Consider the following 25,986-nt stretch of genomic DNA (forward strand, 5'->3'; position numbering starts at 1 on the left):
CATTGAGCCTTATACCCAAATGAACTCAACCAGAGCCTTGAAAATTCATGTTGTTATTGTGGTAGAGCAGATGCCAATATACATTCTCTTCTTTCTAAGTAACAGAACCCTTGATTCTTAGCTAGGTACATGGCCACCCAGAAAAGAGATGGCATTTCCAGACTCCTTTGACATCTTTCTTCCCTCCCTTCCTCTCCTATATTCATGAAGCCAACATCAATCCTAGGCTGGATACTTATGATATTTCTTTAATGGGAAAGAGCAATAACCTTCTGCTTTGTATAAGGTCCCACTATGTATATTTGTTTTCCTAACTGCCTTATTTATCTTTTTTCTTCTTAAATCATAAAAAGTACCTACGAATATATTAATGTGGATATCCTCATTTTACAAATGAAGAAGCTGTGGCAAAGAGGCTGCCACGAACTTACCCAAGATTACAAAGAAAGGAAATGACACAGGCAGATAAGAAAGAAAGAAAAAAGAAATCATATATCCTGGTTCCAGAGTTTCACTCTCAACTACTATATTACATTGCCTCTTCCAAAGAAACATAGCCCTCAATGTGAAATCTCCCTTACTGACGAAGAGTACGTGACCCAAAGAGTACCAAGTAAATGTTTGTTTGTTAGCTAAATGAATGATATAGAAGAGGAAGCAACGTGCAGTAGAAAAAAGTAATGGGCAAATTGATAATCAGGAAAACTGAGTTCTTGATGTTGGTCAGGTGTTAACTAGGTATATGAACTAGACCTTCATTTCTTTATAAAGTGAAGAGTTCAGACTAGGTCAGCAGTTTCCAAATGCTGATTTGATAATCAGAATCAAGCTGACTTCACCGATCACCCATAGACCTTGGTGTACATAGAGCCAAGCTTTCAGATATTTAGATATAGAAGGTATAGGGATAGGGCTATGTCCTGTCTTATAACTGATTTCTCTCCCCATGATGTAACAGATAGCCTAAGCTCATGAAATTTGGATTTTACTTTAGAAAACTTTCGAAAAATAGATTTTGGAAGAAAAGGGAAGAGCCTAATTTGAGAGCTTAACCCCATTTATAATGATGTTCTATGGGGAAAAAAGTACTTGGCAAAGGAATTCATTCATTTGGGGAATTCCAGGACTATCTATTATATTTATATCAGCCACTTACCTTATTTTAAGAATTAGAGACAGGCAGTGCTAGGAACTAGGTTCTTTTTTTTTTTTTTTAATATATTTTATTGATTTTTTACAGAGAAGAAGGAAGAGGGACAGAGAGTTAGAAACATCGATGAGAGAGATCGATCAGCTGCCTCCTGCACACCCCCTACTGGGGATGTGCCCGCAACCAAGGTACATGCCCTTGACCGGAATCGAACCTGGGACCCCTGAGTCCGCAGGCCGACGCTCTATCCACTGAGCCAAACCGGCTCGGCGACGGGAACTAGGTTCTTCATCCTATCTCCCCTTCCCTACCCAACCCCTCAACTGTAGTAATAGCAGGCTGATGGCCCAGGCACACTGAAAATAAGGAATATGACAAATGGACCACATCTCCCACTCTGGAACTCCAGATTTTCACTCCTTGCCCTGGATGTCATAAGGCTTCTATATGCACTACAGTCACAGGTGGGGCAATTATAACTCAAAATTTATTTACCCCCCCCCCCAACACACACACACATATTCTATCAATACAGGGTATCACTGTGCTAAACAATATGTCACAAACTTTAAAAGAACAAATACTTCTACAAAAAGATAACATCATGCCTATTATTAGTGTTTGTGCTTTTTGGTCTCGTTTTAGGATCAACCATTTAGTTGTACTCATATGCCTAGCACAGAGCCTAGAAAATATTAAGTACTCAACAAAACCATTAAATTATTTAAGCCATTAAATAATTTCCTCCTTACTAAAATCATGACAGAAATCTTTCCCTGACAGCTACATTTCTTAAATTCTTTCCTGTCTTCGCTGTTCCTAACGTCATTGATCACATATTTTGTTGGAGGAAGTGTTCTAACACACTTAAGATATACAAGACTGCACAGAATGAAAATGAAACTCACTAGTCCATAGAACCAGTTTTTTCCTGAAACTGTTTCACAGGTATGCTCACACTACTATCTGTGAGCCCTCTATCACAGTGACCAACATGATAATTCCACCTGCCAAGCAGGTCTTTTGAAATTCCTGGATGGCTGTCATATCTTAGGCACTGCTGTATAGGGAGCCTACGACTTTAGGAATACCTCTAGGCTGTTTTTTCCTGGGTTTCCAACGACCTAGTCAGGGTAAACAAGTCAAAACAGATTTAAAGAGGAAAAATAAAAGTAAATACCCTCAATTATTTACTTACACGCATAAAAAAAGATGCCCCACCCTGGCCGGTGTGGCTCAATGGTAGAGTGACAGGTTCAACTCCTTGTCAAGGGCATTACCTGGTTGCAGGTTCGTTCCTCAGCCCCAGTACTGGCACATGCAAGAGGCAACCCATGGATGTGTCTCTCTCACATTGATATTTCTCTCTCTCTTCCCCTTCTTTCCACTCTCTCTAAAAATCAATCCTTACCCATGGATATTTTTTCCATTAAGAAAAAAAAAGATATCCCTATAACCTAGCCTATAAACTCATAAAAATTACCTTTTTCCTGGGAAAGCTTTTCCTCCTGCCGTTGGTGGTGAGGTTTGTAAGGTGCTGCCCCCTGACTGAGTTCTTCAGCCACATGACTATCCAGAAAAGATAAGGAAGCATCTACCTATATTCAATTGAAGCAAAAATCAGGAATTAAAAAATCTGCCCTAAAACAGTAGACTGTATGTTCACATAGGTACTTTCAGCCCATATATCCTAAAAACATTTTTTAGGTAAAAAGCATAGATTCAATTCCAAAAGTACTACCTAACTCTGTAGCTTTCTGAAACATCTATAATCCAATCACTCAGCTAAGTCATTTGCAATTATTACTGAGTTTCACTGCATCGAGGAATACATTTTGAGCACCCAATATATTAGGGCATCATGTTAGCTCCTATGATAGAGACAAAAGAAGACACAGTTCCTGCCCTCATGAGACTTGTAACCTACCAGAGGAGAAGACACATCATATACTAAAGCTATAATCTGTATTAGTTTCCAGCTGTTGAGGGATAAAAACAAGGTGCTGACAACACTCGCTCCTTCTGGAGGCTCCAGGGGAGAATAAGTTCCTTATCTCTTCCAGCTTCTAGAGGGCTGCCAGCATTCCTTGGCTGTGGCCACATCCCTCTGATCTGTTTCTATAGCTACTCTGCCTTCTCTACACTGAACTCTTGCCTCACTTTTCTAGGGGTCCTTGTGATTATCTCATGCCTACTTGGACAATCCAGGATAATGCCCCCATCACAAAATTCTTATCTTAATCACATCTACAAAGTCCCTTTTACCATGTAAGGTACATACACACAGGTTCCAGAGATTGAGATGTGAACCTCTTGGGGAGCTATTATTCAGCCTCCCACAGTGCCTTTGATTTAACTATCCAATTCCTTTTACCTGAAAATGCTTTTTCAAAAATCTATGGAAAATTACTTAACTAATTTCAACAGGAATAGAAAAGTACTAGAGAATGATTAAATGGGGAAAAAACAAAACAAAACAAGAGATGGAGAATGAGTAAGGGAAAAAAGAGAAGAGAAAAAGTAAGAAGAGAAAGAAAAATGAGATATACACAAGAGGATAGTAGTGATAACCTCAGAAACCAAAATAGCTTCTCCTGATTTAGCCAAACGTATGCAAACAACTCAGATAATTTAGAACAGCAAGTAATTCTCAAACATTTAAGTGGCTTGTCACACTCTGAATGTGGAAAGGTTTAGTTTCACTAAGATTCTTGGAGAAAAGAGGAAGTGTGGTTATTTCCTAGTTTAATTTTATATGCAGCATATTTATTGATCATCTCAATGAATGTCTCTGAAATGTCTACCAAATGTTAAAGCAAGGGCTCTGCCTTTGAGGACCTATTGAGAGAACGAAGAAACAAAGCTTCAAAATTAATACAAGTCATGAAAATCTGATTCAGAATTAGTGGGAATACCACCCATCCTCTCCTCTTTATCAACTATATGACATCTAACATATAAAAATTTGAGCAAATCTGGTTTCCTTTTGGAAGTTTTCTGATTTACACCAATCTGAGGGACAGACTGAGTGCATTGGGTTAAAAGGGGTGTAGCTAAAAGGAGGTGGGAGAAAGAAAGGTTGGTGGTCAGATTCCAAAGTGGTAAAGAATTTAGACAGTAGATGGACAAATTAAATGGAGAACTATCTTTTACATTCTCAAAGAAAAGAGCGGAATAATAAAACGACATATTAGAGTTCAAAGGAGATAAAAATTCTTGAATTATTATATATTCAAAGAGATTGTCAGAGCACAAATCCTTCATTGCAGTTCTCCAGAAGAGACACTCTTCAATTCCTGACTTAGGATCACTACTGCACAGAAGCTCTCAAATTCTCTTCTACTAATGAGAGAAAAATTCCAACCTACAGAAACTATATTTTGATACATTTCTGACATATCACAAATGCAAAAATTATTGTTTAAAGATTATGCAATTTTTAAAAAGGTAGAACACAGATGTCTTACCACCATGTCTTCACAACTTTTATTAACTGGAAGCAAACTCTTCATAAGTTCTGCATTCTCATGCAAATGCTTTAGTTCAAATGCATGCTGTCTCAGACAAGTATCCAAAGATACCGTAAATTCCTGGATTAATCTCTCAACAATGTTAGAAGAGTGTGCCTGAGGTGTCAACTTGGTCACGGCAGCAATTAGCCAGGCTTTTGTTTCTGAAGAAATGGAGTCATTCATAAGTAACTTGTAGAGCTTGGTTATAACTTCTTCTGGCGTTTCCTTATCTAAGAGGTAGGAATACTCCCCTAATACCTATGAGTAAAACAAGGAGATGTTTATATACAAATATCAAGTTATACAGCAAACTATACTTGGCAATCTAAACAAAGTGCCTACTGCTGAAGTGAATCTAATCTAGATTAAACATATTCTCGTGGTAAAAAAATATATTAGATAAAGATCAAATTGTACATATTAGTTCAAAATTATACCAAGAATTAGAACTTAATACAAAAATGTTTTCTACATCTTGATCATTAACAATATACAAAACAGACACCTTTACCAGTTAGCCTTCTTCTGAACTTCCAGGTTTGGCTGTTGGTTTTTACCAGCATTTTCACATTCTGTTATTACTTTCCAATAAAGTATTTAAATGAGCGGTTCTCACATGCTAGCATGCATAAGAGTCACCTGAAGTGTTTCATTAAAATATAGATTTCTAGGTTCTGACCACAGATATATTAAAAGAGATTGTCAAAGAGTACAAATCCCTTCACTGCAGTTCTCCAGAAGAGACACTCTTCAATCCTGATTAGGATCACTACTGAACCAAAGCTCTCAAATTCTCTCAGACTAATGTGAGAAAAATTCCAACCTACAGAAACTATAGCATGTCTGAGGTGATAATCTGCACTGCACATTTTGAACAAGCATCAGCTGATTCTGATGAAGATGACCCACAAAACTTTGAAGAACACTGATCTATGTTACATATCATTTTTCTTACATCTAACTTATCCAGGAGATATATAATCCTACTCATCTAAAAATCACTAATAAACTGATAACTCATGGAGTGTGAGACCTTTCCTAAATAGTATTTATTAAGTATTTTCATGTCTTTGGTGTAATATTGGCACTAGCAAGAAAAAAAAGGGAGGTGAGGTGACAGTCAAGGGAAGATATATCGCTTAGTAACAAGAAGAGGAGGAAAAAGAAATACGACTCATTGTCCTAGCCGGTTTGGCTCAGTGGATAGAGCGTCAGCCTGTGGACTGAAAGGTCCTGGGTGCCATTCCGGTCAAGGGCACATGCCTGGGTTGCAGACTCGATCCCCAGTAGGGGGAGTGTAGGAGGAAGCCAATCAATGGTTCTCTCTCATCATTGATGTTTCTACCTCTCTCTTACTCTCTGAAATCAAAAATATTTTTTAAAAAGAAATACGACTCATTAAGTTCAATCCTTAAATAGTAAGATAATTTTTTGAGTGCTTTAATAAACGTAGTTACCTCTCTAGAAGAGCAGGTAGCCTAAATCCCAGTTCAAAAATTGGTGAATTTATATTTCTAGGAAGATGGAGTAGAAGCATTTTTCCCATATTCTTCCCATGAAATACACCTAAAAATCCTTGATGTTATAAATAAAACACATGTAAAAAGACTCTGAAAGGTGAAGAAAAGGCAAAACGCTAAGGACCTTGGGATCTAAGGAACAATACAGTGAGTTATCTGTTGCCTCATACACCCCAGACTGGATACTGGAGAACTAACAACCTGGAAACACCAATGGGCTCAAACAAAAAAGTCCCAGGAAAAGCCTGCCCTCTAGCCAAATAGCCAGGAAGACTAAAAGCTTGGACTCCAGCTAAGCACCACACAGAAAAAAACTGCAGCCCTACCCATACCAGCAGAGGCAGAGAGAAGGGCCAAGACTTCAACCCCTGCCAGGCTGTAAGAGGCACAACTCCCCCACAAGGATGGTGACCGAGAAGGCCGAGTGGGGGGTCAGGTCTTGCATCCCACCAAGCTGCAGAGGCCCACTCTATGGCAGTGTCCGTGAAGGCCCCACAGGAAGCCTACATCACCTCCGCCCAGGTATAAAGAGGTGCCCTTCCGCTCTCGGCTGGGGTGCAGTCAGGGGAAGCCTGTGGAGAGTCGCACTTTCCCCATTGCTCAGCAATTACAAGGCCACCCCTTCACAGCGTCAGCAGAAGCCACTTGTTTAATCTTATCACCCTTGTCGCAACACCATCTCCAAAAGAATTTAGTCATCATTTATGGAACACACCACCCAACAGCAGCGAATGCCCATTCTTTTCAGGCACCCAGAGAACATAGCACCACCCAGACAATATCACAGGCCGTAAAACAAACCTCAACAAATTTAAAAGGAACTGCAATCACACAGTATTTTCTCTGACAATAGAATCAAACTAGAAATCAGTAACAGGAAAGATAACAGGAAACTTTCCAAACACTTAAAAACTAAACAACTCTCTTCTACACAATCTTTCCAGAAAATAGAAAAGAACACCCTCAACTCATTTTATGAAGCCAGCATTACCTTGATACCAAAACCAAACAGAGAAGAAATATGAAAACTACAGACCAATATCCCTCATGAACAGAAATGAAAAAATTTTTAACGTTTCAAGAAATCTACAAAAACAATTCAAGATTGCCAGGCAACAAACATATAGAAACCAAAATTAAAAATACATTTACTACTTCTCTAAAGAAAATGAATTACTTAAGTATAAATCTAACAAAACATGTACAGGATTTATATACTGTAGAAATAAAAACACTCTAAATATATGGAATGTAAATAAATAAATAAATAAATAAATAAATAAAATGACATGTCATGTTCATGGAGGAAAAAAACAAATGGCCACCAAATATAATAACCAATTTAGCATAAGGATTATCAATGCTAAAAGCACTGGTGAAAGAGAGCTGAGGAAAAGATGTTCACAGAGCCTCACAGAATCACCTCACAGATTAGTTATAAATTACTAAAGAGAAAGCACTCCTTGACAATGGAGAGATCTAAAGGTCAATGTCTTCACCAAACAAACTTACAATCACCGATAATTGAAGGAATTGAAATTATATGCATCCTGATAATGATGCAGTAGAAAGTACATATGATTGCCAATGTAGAAGTCTTGCTAAAAATGTTTAACAGAACCAGAAATAATCAGAGAAATTCAGAAATGTTGGACATTCTACAACTCAATAGTATTCATCCAAAAAAATCAATGTCATGAAAACAAAAAGAAACTGAGGCTCATTATAAAATTCATAAAAGGCTAATAGGATATAAATAAATAGAATTTGCAAACCCTTACTGGATCTAGGATTGTGAAGAGCAGAAAAACAGCCTTAAGGAGACTTTTTTTTTTGACAACTGAACAAATCTGAATATAAACTGTATCTTAGGTGATATTAATAAATTAATATTTCTTAGGTATAATAATGGTTTTATCATTATCTAGAATAATGCCATTCTTAGAAGATTCATGTTCAATTTTTTATGGGTCAAGTGTTATGATGTCTACAACTCAATTTTAAAAGGTCCAGTAAAACAAACTGTATAGAGGTAGACCTAGATATAGATATAGGTGTTGACAGAATAAAGCAAAGATGATTAAAAATAATAACTGGGATGCCCGGCCAGTGTGGCTCAGTGGATGAGCATCAACCCATGAACCAGGAGGTCATAATTCAATTGCCTGTCAGGGCAAATGCCTGGATTTCAGGTTCAATCCCCAGTAGGGATCGTGCAGGAGGCAGCTGATCAATGATTCTCTCTCATTGCTGATGTTTCTATCCCCCTCTCTCTTCTTCTCTCTGAAATCAATAATTTTTAAAAATAAAATAATAATAACTGGGAATCTAGAAAAAAAGTATAGTGGTACTTGTTATTACTAGTCTTTCAACTTTCCCATAGATAAGAAAATTAAAATTCTTAAATAAAAGTCTAGATAAAATTTAAGTTAACATGCTGTTTTGGCAAAACTATAAAATATTAAAATGTGCATATCCTATGACCCAAAAGTTGCACTTCTCCAAATCTCCCCTATAAACACTTACCCATATGCATAGAAGGAATACACAAAGATGACGGAATATATGTGATTGTATATGATTAAATTACATAAAATTGTGACTTTCATCTTACAAAGAGATGATTTCCTTTGCTGGCTTTCATGAAGCAAACAGTCATGTTGGGAAGCTCACATGGCAGGAAACTAAAGGTCATTCTAGGAGCCTACAATTGACAGTATAAACCTCAAACCCTCAGTTTTACAGCCGAAGAAACTGATTTCTGAGCTTGGAAGTGGACTCTTTACCAATCAAATGTCAGATGAGACAGCAGCCCCAGCCAATACCTTGACTGTAACCCTAAGAGGCCCTAAGCAGAGAATCCAGCTAAGCCATGCCTATACTCCTAACCCACAGAAACTATGCGATAATAGATTTATGTTGTTTTAAGCATTAAGTCTGTGGTAACATTATTTTACAGCCATTGTTAACTAATATGTCATCATTACATAAGTATTCACACATTCAAATAGAGATTCACAAAGGAAACACAACAAATGTGTTGGAGACAGAGAAATCTAAACAAATACCCATATTTAAAAGACTAGACATGTGAGATAGCGGGGAGAATGAGCAGATAAGTAAGTAGTTAAGTAACAGAAGGTAGCTGGCCACTGGGGAGAGAGGGGGAATTGACAGCTGAAGGTGTTAGCTGAGTAAAACTGAATGATTTCTGAAGGAAATATATTGTTAGCATTTGCTTTTATAAAAATATAATTTTATAAACATTTATGATTGAATGTACTTTGCTCACCCAACTCATAACTTGAAGAAATCTCTGTGGATAGAACACATTTTCCACATCTAGTAAAGTGAGATAAGACTGAACTGCATAAAGTCTTAATTGTTGATCTTCTGTTTCATCATCAAAACCTACAAAGAAATTGATACATCATTTTAATTTTCATTAAACTCTCTAAGGACTCTGTAGTTAAAACCTTTAATTTAAAAGTCTTTACAGAATCCAACTGTTTACTAACCTTCTGCTAGCAGTCTCAGGAAGTTATTGGAAATATCAGGATTCATCACATCTCCTCCTACTGAAAACACAGCATTCATTGTCTGAATAAACCATGCATTATCAGGAGCATATGTGTCCACAGTGTTAAGAACAAGTACACTTCAAATGCCAGTTATTAAAACTATATTTCTGCATCAACCTTTTAAAAATAACCAATTCATCCTAGTTTGGCATTTTTACCTTTAATCTCTGCCAATAAATTGTTCTATATTCCAGTTTTATGTAAAATAGGTGCTCAATAAATCTTATTTAATAAACTTTAAAAACCAGTTCATGTTGCTTTATCTAGCACTCTGCCTTGTACATAACAGGCATCCAATAAATAAATGTAAAGTAATTGAAAGAAATGTTACAGCGAATTATGGACAATACATAATGGAAAATAATATATACTCCAAAGAGACTGAATGTTGTGATGTATCTACTTGAACAAGTTGTTTAACCTCCTATCTAATCTGCTTCTCTTCAGTTCTAATATTTTATCATTTTGCTGGCCAAACCTAGAGCACTGGCTAGGATTTAAGCAATTTCCAAGATAATTTAATTAACATTATTCATTCATTCTTCCTTAGCTTGAACAACAGACATCTTAAAGAGAATGCAATCCTAAGAGGCCCTAAGCAGAGAATCCAGCTAAGCCATGCCTATACTCCTGACCCACAGAAACTATGAGATAATAAATTTATGTTGTCTTTTTTTTAAAAAAATATATTTTATTGATTTTTTACAGAGAGGAAGGGAGAGGGATAGAGAGTTAGAAACATCAATGAGAGAGAAACATTCATCAGCTGCTTCCTGCACACCCCCTACTGGAGATGTGCCTGCAACCAAGGTACATGCCCTTGACTGGAATCGAACCTGGGACCCTTCAGTCCGCAGACCGACACTCTATCCACTGAGCCAACCAGTCAGGGCAATTTATGTTGTCTTAAGCATTAAGTCTTGACCAGTAGAAGTTCCTCTGACTTTTAAAAAACTAATGTGAAGAAAAGTAACATGTGAATGGAGTTCCCAACTACTTTATTATGACAATTTCTAATATAAACAATACAGGGGTGAGCAAAAGTAGATTTACAGTTGTAAGTATGCAAAAGAGTATTATTATTCATTAATTATTGTATTATTTTCCATACAATGTAAACCTACTTTTGCCAACCCCTGCAGTTGGATAAATGTTAGCATCCTGATCCCTCCACCCAACCCACACACCCCTAAAAACAACAACAACAAGAACTTTTACTCAGAAAAGAAGCTGAGCAGGAAGTAAAGTCAAAGACAAGAAGGGACTGATAGAGAAATCAGGCAGAGGTTCCTGTATCTTCTTGCTCATAATACTGACCAACTGAATGAAAAGAGCCAGAAAAAAAGCCATCCCCTAAGAAGTCTACACAAATCCCTATTTTTGACCAGAGAGGCTTAAATATCAGGAATGGAAATTATTGCTGGGTCTCTGAACTCAACTTGCAAGTGAACATGTCCATAGCAATCATTTTAAACCACTGTGTAACTAAAGGCATTGTATGATTATGGTTCAAACAAAGGATATTTTTCAGCCAGCTCAGCTATTTTGCCAACCAAATTGACGATAATATACTCTTCTTTGCTCTGATGTAAATATTCAAGCATTTTCTGGACAATCACTGTTATATTCTGTGCATTAGTAATTCTGTAAAGAAGTTCCAGTGTCTATTTAAGGAAGAGAAATAAAAACAGTATTATAAAACTATGCATAACAACACCAATAAATACAGTAACATATGTTTATAACATGGTTGATTCTTCCACTTTTATGTAGATCTCCTGAGCAGGCCATTTAATAGGTGTGCAAAAAATGCACAGAACTTAATAATGGTAACTATTAGAAATAAATAGAACTTAAGAAAAATAAAATTACTGTTAAAAAAATGAATTATGGCCCTAGCTGGTTTGGTTCAGTGGCTAGAGCATTGGCCCACGGACTGAAGGGTCTCAGGTTCAATTCCAGTCAAGGGCACGTACCTCAGTTGCAGGCTTGATCCCTGGTCTGGGACCAGATGTGTGTGGGAGGCAACCAATTGATGTGTCTCTCTCACATAGATGTTTCTCTCTTTCTTTCTCTCTCCTCCTCCCTCCCTTCCACTCGCTTTCTAAGGATCAATGAAAAAAATATCCTCAGGTAAGGATAAATACATAAATAATAAGAATAGTTTTGTTTCAAACACAGTACCTTTTAAAATTAATAATCTTTTTTTAAAATTACAATTGCTTAATGCAATACAATGTTCTCTCAATAACTATTTTTAACTCATTGCTTTTAAGTAACTTACATGTTTAGTGGCTCTTTTTATCTTTGGTACTTTTAAAATCAGAAATTCTCTACATGAGAATTAACAGAAATATTTATATAGACACCCAAGCAATTTTATAAAAGGAAAAAGTTGAAGAAAATTAAGCAAATAATACACCTTTCCTTCCAAGAAGTTAACATCATTTTAGGAATGTTTCACACACTCCTACATATGTAATAGGGAATGCATTATCCCATTTTACAAATATTATAGAGAACAATGAAAGATTATTAATCATCATATATCTTAAAATTGTACTAATAAAAAATTGGGAATAAAATGCAGGTCTCCTATTGATATAATATCTTGGACCAAAAAGATATTAATGAATCTATACAGGTAATTGGACCTAATTTCTCCAACTCATAATTTAAAACCATTCCTGTGGATACTAACTAACACAAGAAGTTTTTAGAAAAGTTCCTTAAATTTAGCAGAAAGAATAAAATGCTCTCAAAAGTTAAAATACACACACACACTGCCCACCACTTTAATTTCTCTCCATAATGGTAACAAAAAGTTTTAAAATTCTAATACTTTCACATACATAATTCAAAATATCAGTTTACCTCTCTTTTAATAATGGGATCAGGATGGTCCAAGCATTCAATTATTGTCATCTGGTGTTGAAGAGCCAGAGTGGGATCCTGTTGGATAACATAGGTAAGAGCCTTCAGTCCTAAAAGCAAAAATCGCATTATATGAAGTGACTTGCAACAAATACCCAGCAAATTTCAAAAGCTCTCTTTGTAATTTTTGTGAAAAGAACCAATCATCTTACCTAAATATTTGAGATTTATTTTAGGTGACAGGACAAATTTTCCAATGCACTTGGCAGCCTTCTCAAGTAATTCTGATTTGGGATAAATAGAATAGACTGTATGCACACATTCAAACAGAATGGCTAGAGAAAGAAAACATAAAAATGTCAGGGATCATGTTACGGCATAATGAAAGAAAATATTTGTGAGGAACTCATAACAAAGCAAACTAATTAGAAGGCCAGTTGTAGTCAAAAATCTTTTTGGAAAATTTTCAAAGATATAAACTTTACTGTTTTCAGACTTATACAGTTTTTAGGATTATGTTAACAGAGTACAATTTAAAGAGAATTATGTATAGTAACAGATAAAAATAATGCATTCATTCATGCAACAACTATTTACTGAACACCCCTATGCGCCAGACGTTGTTCTAGTAGTACGGATACAGCAGTGAACAGAACAGAAAAAACCCTTCCCTCAAGGAGCTCACAGTCCAATGACACATAGGTAACGTTTTCATTGTTCCTATACAAATAGATATTTCTATTTGAATGCTTTAAAATAATTTATTAAAATAATTTACTTATTTAAAATAATTTCTTTTCAGGCAGTTTCTACCACTTCTATACAAAAACTCTATATGTGATTTATTTCAATATAATCATTTTGGGATACTTTAGCATTTATTTCAAAGTAGAGTCACCGCTCAAAAATCTTCAAATCACTTCTTTAAAAATTAACCACAAAGAATATAAAACAATCTATTGAACACTTTGATAGTGTTCAATATGATTTCCTTATATAGTCAAAGATCTGGTAACTATGACAGGTGATCAAAGTGACACTAACATTTTTTTCAAACTCTTTTAAAGAGCATTAGTTGTGGGGCTGGAGCTTTGCCACGGTAAAGAAGAATCAAGTAGGCACCACTAAGTCCTGCATGGCCTATTGCAATCATAGCATAAGAAGTGAGACAGATTCTGCAGCCTTAAAAACAGTTCTAATGCAAGTTGAAGCATATCAAGTGTCCCTGACAGAATCACTCCTTCTCTATTTCCAAAAGTTTAAAACATAACAATCGGACACTTCTTTGCATGCATGATAGATTCTGAATATTCAACTAGCTATTTTTTATACTTGCCTATCAATTGAGGCACACATAAATATTGTGTAAAAAACTTTATATAAACCCTTACTATAGAAGAAGAAATCAGAAATATAAAGTGCTAATTAAGAAGAAAACTGACTTAAAAAAAAAAAAAAGAAGAAGGGGAACTGACTTGCCCTGGCCAGGTGGCTTGGCTGGTTGGAGTGTCGTCCCAAACACCAAAAAGATCGCGGGTTCAATTCTGGGTAAGGGCACACACCTAGGTTGCGGGTTCAATTCTGGGTAAGGGCACACACCTAGGTTGCGGGTTCAATTCTGGGTAAGGGCACATACCTAGGTTGCGGGTTCAGTCCCAGATCGGGCTGCATAGGAGAAGCAACCAATCAATGTTTCTCTCTCACACTGATGCCTGTCTCTATCTCTGTCTCTCCCCCTCTCTCTAAAATCAATAAATATATTCTCAGGTAAGGATAAAAAAAAAAACAGGAGGAAAAAAATGCCAAACTTTTTTTTCTTTAATTAAAGAAAAACCTACAAAGTAAGTTAACTTAAAAAGATACTTTGTATATTCGGATGTCTCACTATAAAATGTCTACTCTGTGCTATGAAAAAGTGGACTTTACAACTTTATGAACTACAGAGCCTTAACCAGCTACCCTCAGCCTATTTTTGTAAGCCTGTGAACTAAGAATGTTTTTTACATTTTTTAATTGAGATATAATCTATAATAATAAAAGCATAATATGCTAATTAGCCCAGACATCCTTCTAGATGACCTTCCGGATGAAGCCAGGGCTGCAAGGGAAGCCCGGGTCCCGGGTGCCAGAGGGAAGCTGGTGCCAGCAGCCGGGGGAAGGAAGGCCTACTCTTGCATAAATTTCATGCATGGGGCCTCTAGTTGACATATAACATTATATTACTTTCAAGTGTATAATTACACTTTATTTTTAATATTTTTATTTAATTCAGAGAGGAAGGGAGAGGGGGAGAGAGAGAAAAACATCAATGATGAGAGAGAAACATCGCTGATCGGTTGCCTCCCGCAAACCCCACACTGGGGATCGAGCCTGCAACCCAGGCATGTGCCCTGATAGGGAATCAAACTGTGACCTCCTGGTTCATAGGTCGACATTCAACCATTGAGCCATTCCAGCCTGGCTCTAATTACACTTTTAAAGGTTGTAAAAAAAAAAACCACACACACACAAAAGAAAATATGTGACAGAAACGTATGTGACTTACGAAGCCTAAAATATTTACCAAACCCTGAACTAATAATGTGACAGCCCTGAGCAAGATTAAAAATGATGATGCTCTGCCCTGACTGGTTTGGCTCAGTGGATAGAGCATCGGCCTGTGGACTGAAAGGTCCCAGGTTCGATTCCGGTCAAGGGCATGTACCTTGGTTGCAGGCACATCCCCAGTAGGAGGTGTGCAGGAGGCAGCTGACCGATGTTTCTCTCTCATCGATGTTTCTAACTCTCTATCTCTCTCCCTTCTTCTCTGTAAAAAATCAATAAAATACATTTTTTTTTAAATGATGATGCTCCATTTTCTATCATAATTGGCATTTCTTCCTTATTGGATTCCTGCCATTCAGAACTCTATTTTACTACAAAAACTTCTTGTTACTCATCTGAAATCTAAACTTTTATATATAGATGCTCATAAGATTTCTAGAAAGCTGGTATAGGTAAAATTAATAATTCAAAAACTGCATTTACTAGTCAACTTAGGTGTAAATGAGATGAAAATGAATTTAATAGGTGTTTAAATTATTTTCCCACCTAGAACTAAGTCCTTTTATTCTCCAACTCTACAAAATCTGAATATCCTATATAGTAGTAGAGGAATATGCTAATTAGCCCAGATGCCTTAGTAGTCACGACCAGTCAGGCGCTTAATAGTCACAACCGGTCAGGCATGGCCCGGGAGTAGCCCCTGGCAGAAGGGGCCACCGGTGGGGACGCGCATGGGCCTGCAGCACCACCCAGCCCAGAGGCCGCCCGGCCAGGGGTTGCAAGCAGGCACACTGCGCCACCTGGCCTGGGAGCGGCCCCCGGTGGAAGCGGCCACCAGCGGGGGTACGCACAGGCCCGCGGCATCGCCGGGCCGGGGGTCCACCGGTCCTGGATTGTGAGAGGAATGTCCGACTGCCGGTTTAGGCCCGATCCCACAGGGCAGTTGGACATCCCCAGAAGCGTCCAAGATTGGAAAGGGTGCACACTGGGCTGAGGGACACACCACCACCCGCGGTGCATGAATTTCGTGCACTGGGCCACTAGTAAGTTCATAAAAATGGTCTTCTTTCCACAATGGTTAAGATAAATGTGCTTCTGAAGATTTCTAAACATAAAAAACATAGTTTGGAGCTTTATTTACTCTTCCAGAGCAACCCAGGTCCTAACCAAAATATCATCAAGTGAAAATTACCAAATTAAAAATTAATAGTTTTCTAACATCCATGACATTGTGAATTTATCATAGATATGTTGGGTTGGAATATGCACAACATTTGAAGAAGTTCTACTGGTACCTTATCCTTCAGATGACGTTACTTTCTTTTTAATTAAGTTATGTCTCTGTCTACTGACACCACTCTGGCAGGGAGATGGGGTACCACCCAATGGAGCCCAGGTTTTCCACGCTGCCTCTATGACACTTTCAGAGGAGGGAATCCTGATTCATTCTGGGTGGGAGGTGCGAGTAGCTGCTAACACAACCCTGCCTGGGAGAGGAAGGGGTACTCCATTACTGCTCCCTATGTTGCCTCCACTGACATTGAGGGGGTAGCCTTCACTAGCTTCCTCTAACACCAGCCCAGCAAAGGGAGGGAGGGGTACCTTGCTCCTCCCTACTCCTGGATAAAGCAAAATCCAGGCTTCCCACATTATCTCCACTGATAATGAAGCGGGGGTGCCCCCATTAACATCTGGCAGGAATGAAATTCCTACTCCCCTCCTGGGCTTTCCTGCCACCAGCCCAATGGGAGGATTGGGGCAACTCCTTACACCTGGTGAGGGTGGAAATCTCAGCTCTCCTCTAAGCCTTTGCTGCAGTTGGTGGACCCACAGTTTTCCTGTGTGGTGCTTGGTTAGGATAGAGGGGCTATTCTCTAAATGTTTCTATCTCGCTAGCTTGTCCTTTTCTTCTTGGGGTGTTCTGTCTGCACCTGTTGGCATTTCCAGGTTGCTGTCTGGGGTATGCGAGGCAAAAAGAAAACCCAATACTCACCATGGTGTCATTCCTTGTGTACCAAGGTCCTAACCTGTCTACCTTCATTTCTCCACCTTTCAGAGTCTTATGTTTATTTTACATATGATGTCCAGGGTTTGTAGGTATACTTATGGTGAAAAACAGGGAAAGGTACTTATATCTACTCCTGATGGTTCTGTATCTTGTACTCCATTTTATATAATTCTCCCAATTTACCAGTCTACTAAAAATGTCATTCTCATCTTATCAGTACCCTGCCCAAAAATCTTCCATACCTCCAGATTTACTAGTCCAAACTCATTTGGCTACCATGAAGAGACCTCCACAACATGGCCTTTCCCCTGCTCCCACTATGAGCTGTCCATTCAGACTAATAAGTCAGTGTTCTCTGAAAGTGTATTAAATATCTCCAGTTCTGCACCATTTCTCATGTTCCTTCTTCCTAGAATTCCCTTCAACATCCCTCTGGCTACCTAAATCCTACCTACCTTTCAGGGTCCTATCTATAATAATAAAAGCGTAATATGCCAATTAGACCAGACATCCTTCCTTCCAAAGCTGCAGCAGGCGGGAGCCACAGCAGAGGTGGCAAGAGGCCCCCAGCCGCGGCCATGACAGGGGGGGGCTGGGGCCAAGGCCCTTGCATGAATTACGTGCAAAAGGCCTCTAGTTACATTAATAAAGCCCCATGATCTCCATCACCTCTGAACTCTTGCAATACTGACTCCCTGTACCCTCCCTCTACATTCTGTCTTATACTGGTATTATGCTTTCATAAGTAAGTTATATCTTCCATTATTTATAATAATGGAACTTTCACAAAAATATGGTTTAGAAAATATCAAGACTGAAACTCAAACAGATAACCAATAAAAGTAAAATAACTTCCTCTTCCTTACATTCAGTTAAAACATATTACTCATTGATCAATCTAGTGCCAGATACTGGGATATGCTGAAGAGTAAGACAGACACAGTCCCTTCCCTTATGAAGTTTATAATTTAAAATTCACATTCTTAAGCAATCAAATATTTATATTAGAATTACTAGAGAGTACTATTGATAAAACCCATGTTAGCTATAAACTATATTAATATAAATATGGAATAAAAAGCATAATGATAGAAATAAACAAAACAACCGAAACCGTAAGGTTTCTGTAGAAGGTGATATGCTGGACTGACAACCTACAAAGAAGCAAACTGTTGGTGTTGGCTGGTTCCAGCAATCTTAATAAGAGAAGGGTGTCCCGCCCTAGCCGGTTTGGCTCAGTGGATAGAGCTTCGGTCTGAGGACAAAAAGGTCCCAGGTTCGATTCTGGTCGAGGGTACGTGCCTTGGTTGCGGACACATGCCCAGTGGGGAGTGTGCAGCTGATTGATGTTTCTCTCTCATCGATGTTTCTAGCTCTCTATCCCTCTCCCTTCTTCTCTGTAAAAAATCAATAAATTTTTTTTTTTTTAAAGAGAAGGGCGTCCCAGTGGAAAACATTAAAAAATATCTCATCAGGTATACAGTATTCTCCAAATAAAAAGGAACAGGTAATAGCGGTTATCTCCAGAAAGGGGAACTGGGTGGTGGGTGATAAGGATTGAAGGGACACTTACTGTTCACTGAATACCCTTTTGTACTTTTTGAATTTTGAACCTTGTACATATATTACCTATTCAAAAAAATAAAAACATTAAAGCTGAAATGCGATTATAAAAAAAATGGGCTTTCTTCAAGAAAAATAAATTCTTAACTAATTTTAAACAGAATTCCTGGAGAGCCTTTAAAACTTTTACCCTAGACAATGACTGATTATATCTCAGGAAAGCTTTTTAACTTCCTTTAGTTGCCTGGAAAGACTCTGACACTTCTCTGGATCTTCTGACAGCTCCTAGCCAAACCACCTGCCTCGGTAAGGGTCATCCTTACCTCTGGGCCCTTAGTCTTCTCATTACATAGCAGGATCCTGGATCCGTGGTCGGCAAACTGCGGCTCGAGAGCCACATGCGGCTCTTTGGCCCCTTGAGTGTGGCTCTTCCTAAGCCTTAGGAGTACCCTAATTAAGTCAATAACAATGTACCTACCTATATAGTTAAGTTTAAAAAATTTGGCTCTCAAAAGAAATTTCAATCGTTGTACTGTTGATATTTGGCTCTGTTGACTAATGAGTTTGCCGACCACTATAATGTCAACTGTTCATTATACTATATACTCATAAGTGCAAGGGCTGTGTCTACCTTATTCTTCCTTTAATCTCCCATACTGAGCATGGAGAAATATAAGTCAATTAATTCTTTCCTCAATCTGTACCTAGTTTACAAATCAAGGTTTTGTTTTGTTTGTAGGCATTTAATAAATACGAGTTGAACAAATGAATAAACCACTCTTACTGACTTTAATCACCATTTATACCTGCAAAACCTAACTCTATCCTCTTAAATTTACTATCCCAATTCACTACCATTTGCATTATTTTTCCTGCATGAGTCTTACGCACACAAACCTTTCTCCTTATTCCTACTGCATCTTTGTCAATCTTTTACTTCAATTAAACTATTTCAATTTCTGCCCTCTACCCTACACTTCTACAACCATTATTCTTAAAGATCAACAGTTTATCATTGTCTGAAAGAAACAGCAACACTCTTCATCCCCATCTTCATGGTACTTCACCAGATTAAGAAATGACTTCTCATTTGAGTTAATACCTCTCAATGCCTCTCTACTACCCTTCTGGATGGCATGCAAATTCAAACTTTCATATCTATCTTTTAAATATCCCAATTTCTTCACCCAGCTTTCTCACATTGATCAATAGAGAACTAATAGTTCCTCCCTCTGGCTATTACGATTGGAAGTGTTTTTGGTTACCTTTCTGAGTTTTCCCCACTTCTCCCCTCAAACTTGTCTCCTATCACTCAATTACCTTTTCAGATTACATAAAATATATATAAAGAGCTACTGTCTCTTCACAAAATGGTGTTATTATTCCATATATATATATATATATATATATACACACACACACACACACACACACACACATATATATTATCTATATCCTACTCATACTTCAGTTGTGTTCTTAAATATCACTTTTTCATAAAAACTTTCCCTGTTCTCCCCCTCACCTAAGACTAGCTGCTGTGTTCTCCCACAGCACCCTGTAACTCTCCTTTATAACATTTACAGCACCTGGCCCTTTCTAGTCAGTGAGCTAAATGATAACACTGTTTTATTCACAGCTGTATTCCAAGTATCTTGCACAAGGCCTGACAAAATACAGAAATTTAAAAAATATTTCACAACTAGTTGACTAATTGATGTATTTAAGAACTTTCCTATTAAATATGGAACAGGTCTACTAAGTTGATGCGTATTTTCAATAAAAATATAATTTCTCTTAAAAAATAAAGTCTTAAAAGAGAGACAAATATAAAAATGAATTTAGGTCAACATTTAAAATAATGCCATAGCCCTAGCCAGTTTGGCTCAGTGGATAGGGTGTCAGCCTGCAGACTGAAGGGTCCCGGGTTCAATTCCAACCAAGGGCACATGCCCGGGTTGTGGGCTCGATCCCCAGTGGGGGGCGTGCGGGGAGCAGCCAATCAATGATTCTCTCTCTCATCATGCTTCTATCTCTCTCTCTCTCCCTCTCCCTTCTTGTCTGAAATCAATAAAGATATATTAAAAATAATAATGTCATAATTTCAAATAATTTCCACTAGTTATTCAATGCTTCCATTGAAAAATAATAACTCACCCGGCTAGTGTTGCTCAGTGGTTGAGCATCGACCTATGAACCAGGAGGTCACAGTTTGATTCCCAGTCAGGGTGCATGCCCGAGTTGCGGGCTCAATCCTCAGGGTGGGGCATGCAGGAAGCAGCCAATCAATGATTCTCTCTCATCATTGATGTTTCTATCTCTCTCTCCCTCTGCCTCTCTGAAATCAATAAAAATAGACTTTTTTTAAAAAAAAGAAAGAAAAATAATGACCCAAAGAATCACCTTAAAAATTGACATAAAATTCTATTGGAATTTGTAGTATTCTAACACAGATTCAGCTATAATACTGAAAAATACTGTTAGTCGTTAGAGTAGCATTCACATGTTACCTACCATATGTGACATTGTGATTTAACTCGGCTCTTCGTAAGGATTCATCAAGAACATCATACATTAATTCACTTGTCCTGTTTAAAAGATATTTTATTTGCAGTAAAATTATAGTATTATAACCCAATAAAACATAGTTTTTCAAACTTCTCCCTCTTTAAAACTGAGGATCTACAGAAAAGAAGTGAAAAAAATTCATTTTTTGAAGCTATGGGAATGTCACTTTTTAAAAATTCCATTTGTTCTTTTTCATGAGTTTAACTTCCTGCTTTATCGAAGTTGACTAGTCAATGAAGATAAACATGTCAATCAACTCTTTCCTAAACCTGTACCTAGTTTACAAGTCAGGCTTTTGTTTGGTTGAACACACTAACTTGTATAGTTTTCTTTATAATAAAATATTTCTACCTGTTTCAAGTTACTACAGTAATACCTCACAGATCCAGATTATTCCAGACAGTACATTTTCTGTATTTAAACCACATAATTTTTTAAAATATTCAAACACTAGTCTATGAGCAGCATTGAGTTCTTCAGAAAGAAAACTTTAGCTTTCATTTGTGTCAAATATAAAGAAAATTAACAAATTTATCCATTCCTATGCCATTATGATCACTGATTACTGTTGCGATAACTGGGTGGAGGTAGATGCTGTAGGAAATGCGGTACTTTACAGAGTCCTAGCCCTCATCCTCCTGCCTAGAAAAGTCCTCTACAAGATGCCAATGTGAAAACTATGGCTTCTCAGCTGGTATTTTTGTAAGTTTTACAAATTCAAAAACTACTAACTGAAATAAAAACTACTTCAACCTAGCATGCACATAGTAGTCTTACAGAGAAAGTACACTGTAAAGCAAACAAGCAAAAACATCAAAATAATCTGGGGCTACACAAATTACTTAATCATTTGTATCTTTATCAAAAATTTCTTCTTTTTCTCCAATACACAACTATCAAATTCAATCTGAAGTGTGTGTACTTTGATTCCATCTTGATCAAAGTATAAATATCCAGTGAGAATCCATAACCATTTTCTAAAATCCTTCATTTTACTGTGTAAGCATTTCTTCCAGAGAAAAATAACCATATAGTAGATGTTACAAATTCTCTCCCCCGCCCCCCCCAATTTAGTAATTCTTCACCTGGATTACAATCTAGTTTCTTAATTATAAAAGCCAATATCTGGCATAAATCATATTTAACCACATGAAATGTAGAAACATTTGCAGAAATGATCAAGTTAAATATAAATAACCTAAGAAGCAAAATGCTGTAAAACACAAGAAAATACTCAAACAATAGATATAAAAACCCATCAATAAATAATTACTAAATTATTTCTTTCAATTAAATACATTAGAATCTGTTATAACATTTTTTCTTTGCCACATTGAGTTAATCATTTCTTAAGAAATATAAGGTTTATGTTAACATAAAATCTCATTAGAGTTGGAACAACAAAGGAGAAAACATTTTAATGTTCCACAACATTGGAAGAGTTCCCATCTTTAGTCACTTTAATTGTGCCTAATTTCTATTCAACTGAGCCCTTTGAAGGTAAGCGCTCTTAGTCATCTTTGTATGTATGCTCCAAATTCATCCATGAAAGAAAGGGAAGATGATGAGTTACTACATTTAGTAAATTCACTAAAAGCCTCAAAGTTCCTTCCTGACAGCATATGATGGCATTAAATCTTTTTAGACCAGTAAGGCCTGGGTGCATTACTATGAAATTTGTGGTTTTAAAAGAGAATTCCAGTGAACTCCAACTAGAGCTCCACAACAAGATAGGTTGGGTTACATAAAATAATACATATTTAGGACAAACATTTTTCATGTGTGTCTGCTCCATGAGATTCCCTAGTTTCAATCAGGGTTGAGATTCATAAACACAGAAAAAAGTAAAATAGCAATACACCAAGAGTGATATAGCCCAGTTAGCACTTATCAGGAGTGCAAAGGGCAAATGGATGCTAACAAGGCATTACTAGGAGTGACATCCTCGAGGACAATCCCTTCCTAAAGATAGGCTAAGAATCAGAATGTAAATGAATCCTACTGCATAAAAGAGAACCGAATCTCATAAAGTCAAAACACTGAAACTCTTCAGGGACTCAAGACATGGTCCTTACTCTCAAGGGAACTAAAATCTAGTTGGACTTGCTCTCAAATAGTTCAGAAAAAAATGAAAAGAATGTGTGCCCTACCTGGATTGGCTCAGCAGTTAGAGCACTGGCCCTGGGGTTTGATTCTGGTCAAGGGCACGTACCTCGGCTGCAGGCTCAATCCCAAGCCTGGGTCAGGGTGCATGTGAGAGGCAACCAATCGATGTCTCTCTCACATTGATGTTTCTCTCTCTCTCTCTCTCTCTCTCTCTCTCTCTCTCTCTCTCCGCCCCCCCTTCCACTCTCTCTAAAAAAAAAAAAAACAACAGAAAAATATCCATGGGTAAGGCTTTAATAATAATAATGTGTGCACACATGCACATACAGAAAGAGAAAATGCAAACAATAAATCTAGATAAAGGGCATAAGAAAGCTCCTTGTACTATTCTTGGAACTTTTCTGTAAGTTTGAAATATATATAATAGGTAAGATACCCATAAAATATAAATTATTGGTTAAAGGAGTATTCAGACAAATGAATTAAGGTGAAGCATCCAACTAGAGCCAAGGGTCAGCAAGCTATAGTCCGCAGGCTCACTTAGCTGGTCATCTATTTTTGTATGGCTGCTGGCTAAAAATGGTTTTTACATTTTTAAATGGGGGGGAGGGGTCAAAATAGTAACATTTCACAACACATAAAATGTATGAGATTCAAGTTTTAATGTCCATAAAAAGATTTTTTTATTAATTGTGCTCATTTGTGTACTGTCTATGACTGCTTTTGAGCTATACAAGAGCAGAGTTGAGTGGTTGCAACAGGCAACATATAGCTCACAAAGCCTAAATATTTATTACTATCTGGCCCTTGACAAAAAAAGTTTCCCAACCTCTAAAGTAGAATGACTAAGAAAGCTTCAGAGAAGACACTATGAGTAGGATTTAGATAAGCAGAGAGCCAGGATTATCCCAGCAACCTGAATTATATACTTCTTATAAAGTGGTTTATTTATCACTACTAAGCCAACCCAAAGCATTAGGAGAATCGGGCTTATCTTGAAACCTCCAGGTGACTATCAAATTTACTTAAGTTTACCTTTGATCATCTTTTCCTAGAAGTCTTAGTATTCTCAAGAGCTGGATTTGTAACCATGGTGCTGGGACACTGTGGTAATTGAAATCTACTGGGAGCTTTCCTCCAACTACTTGCTTCAAAATTGTTACAAAACTCCCAGTCAAATCTTTATATACAGATGAATTCTCCTGCATCCAAAAAATAAAAAACAAGAAACCGTCTGTTAATAATGTCTTAATACATATAAAATAGACTTGGCTGAAATGCCATATAGAATCTAACTTAATACATGTTGTCTTAGAAGTTCCATGTTCACATTTAATGAAAGTGTTCCAGTCTGATTAATTTCTTCCATGATGAAACTCCTCTGGCCACTGATCCAAAGCTGAATCATCCCCCAAAAAGCTTCCACCACTCCCTACTTGTTCCCACACACAGTATAATCACATTTCAAAAGTTCTTATAATTACATCTTATATAGAACTTTTAATAGTCAATACTGGCAATAAATAAAAAGGTAAAAAGAACTGGCATACTGAAAAAGGGCTATAATATCTCTACTTTTGAGGAAAATTAAGACCTGTTTGCAATCTCTAAACTTTGCAAAAGTCTTCTCATGTAAATGAGCTAAATGTGTTCTGGGTGGAAGAGCATAGAGCACAGCTAAGACTACTCAAACATTTAAACCCTCCAAAGTCAGTGAATCTGTCTATTAAAAACTAATCAGCCCTACAGTACTTAAGTATGTTGGGGTTCTGAGTGACTATACCTTAATTATATATCTGACTAATCTCTTGGCCTGGGGGAATTAAATACACATTCCTCAAAATGAACACTAGATTAGTCATCATAATTTTATTACATATCAAGGACACATTTTTTTAAAGGAAATAATAGCTCTTTCAAAGTTTAGTAAATGTTAGAGGAAAAATAAGATTCAATATCAAATATCTATTTATATCATATTGTTCTAGAACACAATGCATTAAAGATACCTTCGATTCTATAATTTTAAATTGAATTCAACAGCATATTCCATTTCATTATGAGGTACTCATGAAATCTCTCACAAATATATACTTTCAGATATAAAGTGTTTCAGGCAATTCACTGTGGCTGAACTAGTAGAAATCCATGTCACCAATTAGAAAATGTTTTTACCATACCATTCAACCCTCCTAGCTTTTCTGATATAGTATCAATGTATGGCATCAACACTAGTCTCTACCTTACAAAACCCCTACAGGCTCTGTTCATTTCTATAAGCTGTTATGCATCACATAAAGTTGTATAAAACACAATCACTACTTAAAAAACCACAAATCTGAAAATTTCCATCACTTTCCTATCTATCATTTTTCTATGCTTCTTCAGTAACATGAAAAAATTTTAGGCATTAAAAAAAAAAGACTGCCAAGGCAGGTGTTTCTCAATGGTTGGAGCACTGGTTGCTCTTAGGTTCAACTCCCAGTCAGGGCACATACCCAGGTCATGGGTTCAATCCCTGGTCAGGGTGCATATGGGAGGCAACCGATCACATGGATGT

General features: G+C 37.1%; 1 protein-coding gene across 6 annotated transcripts in view; it reads right to left on the reverse strand.

Moving 5' to 3' along the window:
• Positions 1–25,986, reverse strand: part of AP4E1 (adaptor related protein complex 4 epsilon 1 subunit) — a 62,839-nt gene that overhangs the window by 18,136 nt on the left and 18,717 nt on the right. For all 6 annotated transcript variants that reach the window (XR_002828534.1, XM_006085963.3, XM_014453448.2 and 3 more), the window contains 9 exons: positions 24,462–24,628; positions 21,267–21,340; positions 12,850–12,972; positions 12,638–12,747; positions 11,288–11,427; positions 9,701–9,813; positions 9,475–9,593; positions 4,618–4,920; positions 2,634–2,748 (listed from right to left, as the gene is read on the reverse strand). Coding sequence is in view for 5 of the 6 variants with exons in the window: in XM_006085963.3 (XP_006086025.1) it covers positions 2,634–2,748; positions 4,618–4,920; positions 9,475–9,593; positions 9,701–9,813; positions 11,288–11,427; positions 12,638–12,747; positions 12,850–12,972; positions 21,267–21,340; positions 24,462–24,628 (1,264 nt within the window). In the remaining variant the exon portion in view is untranslated. The remainder of the gene's footprint in view (positions 1–2,633; positions 2,749–4,617; positions 4,921–9,474; positions 9,594–9,700; positions 9,814–11,287; positions 11,428–12,637; positions 12,748–12,849; positions 12,973–21,266; positions 21,341–24,461; positions 24,629–25,986) is intronic.

The sequence above is a fragment of the Myotis lucifugus genome, unplaced genomic scaffold (assembly GCF_000147115.1).
Source record: "Myotis lucifugus unplaced genomic scaffold, Myoluc2.0 scaffold_23, whole genome shotgun sequence".
Taxonomy (NCBI): Eukaryota; Metazoa; Chordata; class Mammalia; order Chiroptera; family Vespertilionidae; genus Myotis; species Myotis lucifugus.